Source organism: Gavialis gangeticus, unplaced genomic scaffold, assembly GCF_001723915.1.
Source record: "Gavialis gangeticus isolate Ggan-Ray unplaced genomic scaffold, GavGan_comp1, whole genome shotgun sequence".
In the NCBI taxonomy this organism is placed as follows: Eukaryota; Metazoa; Chordata; order Crocodylia; family Gavialidae; genus Gavialis; species Gavialis gangeticus.
In genome coordinates, this window is record NW_017729024.1 from 106,373,160 (window position 1) to 106,378,340 (window position 5,181).

The 5,181-nt window shown below is 39.4% G+C and overlaps 1 protein-coding gene across 11 annotated transcripts in view; it reads left to right on the forward strand.

The window, feature by feature from the left end:
• The window catches only part of HAUS6 (HAUS augmin like complex subunit 6), a 40,930-nt gene that overhangs the window by 29,626 nt on the left and 6,123 nt on the right, over nucleotides 1-5,181 (forward strand). For 8 of the 11 annotated variants that reach the window (XM_019517515.1, XM_019517519.1, XM_019517513.1 and 5 more), the window contains 5 exons: nucleotides 249-333; nucleotides 709-769; nucleotides 1,370-1,549; nucleotides 2,570-2,705; nucleotides 3,068-4,108. In XM_019517515.1, the coding sequence (XP_019373060.1) occupies nucleotides 249-333; nucleotides 709-769; nucleotides 1,370-1,549; nucleotides 2,570-2,705; nucleotides 3,068-4,108 (1,503 nt within the window). The remainder of the gene's footprint in view (nucleotides 1-248; nucleotides 334-708; nucleotides 770-1,369; nucleotides 1,550-2,569; nucleotides 2,706-3,067; nucleotides 4,109-5,181) is intronic. The other 3 variants (XM_019517514.1, XM_019517525.1, XM_019517521.1) reach the window with 3 other exon arrangements.

Sequence of the window (5,181 nt, forward strand, 5' to 3'; positions counted from 1 at the left end):
CCCCCCCCCCCCCCCCGTCAACAGAAAAACACCTATTTGTGCAGTTTTTGCACTTTCTGATAGATCAACTCTTTTGTGCTGAACACTTTTCAGTGCTGGTTAAATGGTTTCAATACTCTGATTTAATTGGCACTGTAGCCTTTGAACAAGTCTGCATAGAGCCCTGTGGGGTCTAGAATTTACCTTTGTCATGCAAGAATACTAAGAAAGCAGATGAAATAAGCTTTCTCCTACATTCCGTCTTTTAGATGCACCAAAAAAGGGTTATCATAAGAGAGTTGATGGAGCACTGGGCAGCACAATGAGTACAGCAGAACTTACATCCTCAGGGAGGTATGATTTATATTTAGGAACTCATTTTTTCTTACTACTGAAAGTAATTTAAGTAACTATGGAAGAAGTAACTTTCAGTAATTGCTCTTAAACTGTTTTACTGAAAACATTGATTATAAAGTGTGTATGTTAGGGGAGGTGGGAAGTTCATGGTTGATGTAGCTGGGAGGCTGGTACACAAATAGAGCTAAAAGCTTGCTCTGGTTGTCACAAGCTCTCCCTATAGTAAAACTGCCTTCTGATAACTGGGACGAATTAAGGAAAATTGTAACAGACAGGTACGGGGCAGACAACGTATGTAAATCTTTAGTAAAAGTTGCTTAAATTTAAAAACTGAGCAATGTTAAATATAACTGGCATCTTGTCTCTTTCTAGGATCTTCTCACTCTCATCAGAGTTGGCTACATCAGAAAACAGCTGTCCAGTTCTTGAAAAGGTTCTTTAATTTCCTTACCTCCAAGAGAAGTTTAAATGCTAGCAGTCTCTTGGCATTGAAAAATGCTGGCTAAACTTCTTGCATTCTCTCTAGCCTGCAACACATCTTTTTTGTGTTAGTCTTTCAGTGCAGCCACTTGCCAAGGGAATTTGTTAGCTGGCAAAACATCTGTTGTAATATCTCCTATGTTGAGAGTCAGGAGATATTGCTGTGGTGCTCTATGGGGTGTGGATGCAGTCTCTGAGTGGCCATGAGGCTGTTCTGAATTATGCCTTGGGATTAGTAAGGTGGTCCCAAGGTGAGGAATGCAAATGTGGCTCAGTGGCATTATTACTGCCTTTGTTATACTGCGGCCCAAAAGTGTAGGAGCAAAGGGCTGTCTCTTACCTACATACACTTCACCTGTTTAGGCATGTTTCATACTTCAAAATGTGATTGGAATATCTCATTCCACCCTCTAAGTGGAAACTTGCAACTTTAAATTGAGTATGTGAATAAACACTGACTGTCTCTGTTGCACAACTTAAGCTTGGCAGTTCCTTCAAATTAGTTTTATAATATCTGGGTACAACTTAAAATATCTCTTGTGTATTCCTTCAGAAAGTACATACTGAACCTCCCAAAAGGAAAGAACATTCTCTTTCTCAAAAAATCTTAAAATGTGGAGTAGCCAGACCATTAGAAGCTTGGAATAATAGAGACTCTCCAGTACTCCAAACACCAACTCCAGTCAAAAGAGAAGATCCTTATAGGAAAGCACAAGAACAGCTGGCAGAAGAGGTTAGAAAAAATCTGCTTTTAAATTATTAATGTGTATGTTAATTCTCACTTCTTAAGGGAATCCAACTGAGTACCCAGATCAAATTATAACTTCTGATTTCCTTGCCATCATAGAGGCTTAGATGGGTAAAAGTGATGGCTCTATGACTTAAATCTGCACATTGCTCAGTTTTGGAGGGATACCATACTACTCTGAACTGAAATATTCTGGGGGGTTCCATTCTGGCTAGCAGCTAAAAAAGTAACAGACATTTGCACAACTGTTTACTGGACAGATGCTTAAGACACCCATCACAGTGTCTAAGATGCATCTAAATATTTAGGCCCATATGTGTTGGAATGGCCCAAGCTCTTCACCATGTCACTTGGCAATAAGCAGTCTGGTTATCAGTACATGTACCTTGCAGTCCTGGAGTAGGATTTGGTGATTTGTGTGTAGGTATTCATAATGGATAGTTATCCTAGAAACTGACTGAATTTGCACTCTGAAGAATTCTTTTACAAGGACTTTGTAAAGTTATGCCTTATTTTGAAGTGGAATATTAAATATCTCCCTCTCTGAGACAAGGCAGTTAATTCTCAACTGCACTCTCAAAACTTGCCATTTTAGACTATCAATGCTCCGCTGTGTAAGCTTAATACTGCTCCCAAATGCCTTTTTCCAAAATCTTAAAGTACTTGGTTAATTAAATTTATTTGTCCCTTGGGTCTTTATCAGTGTTGTAAAACTGGTATACTGAGATGCAAACTGAAGCAACTTGCCAAAGATGAATACAGAATTCAGATTTTCTTCTTGTACTCCAGTCCCAAACTATTCAGGAGGCTATAGTCCCTTCCTTTCCACATGGGCATGTTGTACATTTAGGAGTGAAAAGTAGTTTTCCGCACAAAATAAGCAGTGATTGTTTAACTTTTGTAGAATTAGAGTGGTTGGAGAATAGGATTCATTTGTTGCCATTATTGATAAACCTATGTATATTTTATATGCTTTCTTAAGATCTGTTCTTTAATCCTCTCCAGGTTGCAAATGTGGTAGTATCAGAGTCACCCTCAAATAGTGATGGAAAAGGGATGGAGCTGGAAGATCTAATTGAGTCATTGGCTTCCAACCCTTTCTTAGCAAGGAAACAAATCCCTCGAACTCCAGAAAATCTGAGTGAGTTCAAAGTTGGAGTTTGTAACTGTGAAGTAGTTGAATGTAAGGGAACTGATAATACTGGAACCTGGCTGTGGAGGAAATGTGGCTTAAGCTAAAAGTGCTAAGTCATTCTGATTACTCTTTTTTTTCTTTTTTTTTCTTTAATAAAACATGATTGTATAATAAAGTGTCTGAGGTGGCATGGAGCTCTCCTATGTTGATGCTATCTTGCTGTTGACATTGGGAGCATGACTGGTGCTAAATAGCTAACTTCAGTAGTTCTGAAGGTGGTGTTTTGCTGTTTTCAGAGCAGTTGAAAAATGGGTGGCTAAATATGGACTTGAACTGAGCTCTGTCCTTGACTGACTTGTTTCATGTAGTTACAGAAATCAGAAGCTCGTGGCGAAAAGCAGTACAGGATGGCTACCCTTCTGATACAGAGTTGGCTCAAACTGAAATGGTAACAGAAGGTGTTCTGTTGGATATAAAGCCTGTACCTCAAAACAGAATAGACGCTAGTGTGGCCTGCTTTATGTCTTCATCTCACATATCAGACCTCTCTACTTCTAATTTTAATGTAGTAGAAGGGAAGTCGTTATTAAATTGGATGACACCTGAACCTCCAAAGCAGGTGATATTTAGTCGCATCAGTGACTCGCCAATCCAGAAGCCAGCTACCGGAGCACTAGCTAACAAAAGAACTTTGCAAAAGGAATTAAAGGGTACTGTTTTAAATGAAATTCTTAAAGAAAATGTACAAGAACTTATGCCAGCTGTGGATAAAAGTATAAATGTTCTCAATAGTCAGGAAAACTGTAATAAGATAACAAATATTCTGTCACCTTATTGTCAGAATTCCACAATGCGTTCAACCTTGTCCTGGGATGCTTCTCAGATGGTAAGTGGTATTAGTTCCGATAGCCAAGACATTATCCAGTTTGGAATACTGCATGAGACTTTCCCAGAAGAACTTGGCAACCTAAGCCTTACTAGCCCTCAAAGTTCAGAGACTGATGATATATTGGGGAGTAACTCGAGGGACAGCAGGTCCTTAACAGAAAGTACAAAAAATGAATGGACTACTCAAGAGTGCAAATTAGATTTGGAGTCTATTCGCAAGCGATACGAAGCACTGAAAAAGACTCTTTTTGGAAATGACTCAGCTCTGGTCTGTAAAAAACAATTCGTGAGGAATAATTCACAGCTAAGCTTTACTCCAAGCAGCACAGAAATACATGACGTCTTTAGTCCTTCAGAAAAATTCTTTACATTAGATACAGAATATATTGGGACACCCTCACACATGTCTCTTCCTCATAGAAAGCACTCTCTCTCACCTTTGGTTTCATTTACTCCAGTTCAAGAGAGACTGAGAGTAGTAGCACAAAAGAAACCTGGAGACTTCCTGCATAACTCAAAAGGTAGGCTTTGCTGTATGCTTTTCAGGAAGGACTGTGCCACCTAGTATATGTGTAAGAAATGTCTTCACTTCAGGGTCCCCTTCTGGTTTGAGTAGCACCTGGGACTCCACTCTGGGGGCAAGATGGTGGCTTGTCACAGCTGTTATGCCTGGTCTCCTTTGGGTTTGGGGGTGTGGAAGAACACTTCTGTCAAAAATTTACAAATGTGGAACTATAGATGCCTTTGCTAGACTCCCCCCTAAAAGAGGTAGAAGCTGAGGTAATATCTTAATGTACATACCAGGCTACGTATCCTGGTGAAATGCAGTATAGCTTCCTGACCTTTGGTAGACTTCTTGGAGGACGTGCAAACATTGGGCAATATATGTGGGTAATTGGTATACCAGCCCTTAGCCTGACATTTGGTGCAAACCCTGATGGATTGTCGACTAGCAGTAAGCATTCAGGAATCTTGCACTATAAAACAGAAAACTGTTGAGTGGAAGGGTTAGAAGTAAAACTCAACAGGCAAGTCTCAAAGGGCCAATAAAACTTAATTTCTGTGGTGCATGCTATGTGGGCTACATCTTGAAATTATACTGAAAGTAAATGTATTCATGATTTCTTAAGTGGTCCTCCATGAGCTCCACTTGCTGCCTGCCAGGTGGTCTCCAAATTCAAGTCAAAGTCCTAAACGAGTTGGGACTATTGATTGAGTCCTACATTTAGTGGGAACTGACTTTCTTCCATAGTGGGCACTCACTGCTTCTCCTTTGGGACTGCTAACTGGGAGCTTAATGTTCACTTGGGTATTATTTATTGGCTGTAATTTAAAAGCTACCGCTTTTGTAGGTCCCATTTTAAGTTAGCCTTTGTGCTCTCTGTAACAGTAGTTTGCTAATGCGTTCCTGGTGCTTTGCTGATGTATATAAGGCTTCAATAGATATTGACTAGTTATTGCTTTCTTGTTCTTTATTTGCATTGATAAAGGATTTTTTCCTTTCACTTTTGGAACAAATGTAAGTTTACAAAATGTCTCACTATTATATCTAATGAACTTCTCTAGATTTAGTATCTGGAAATGTTTTTTTAAA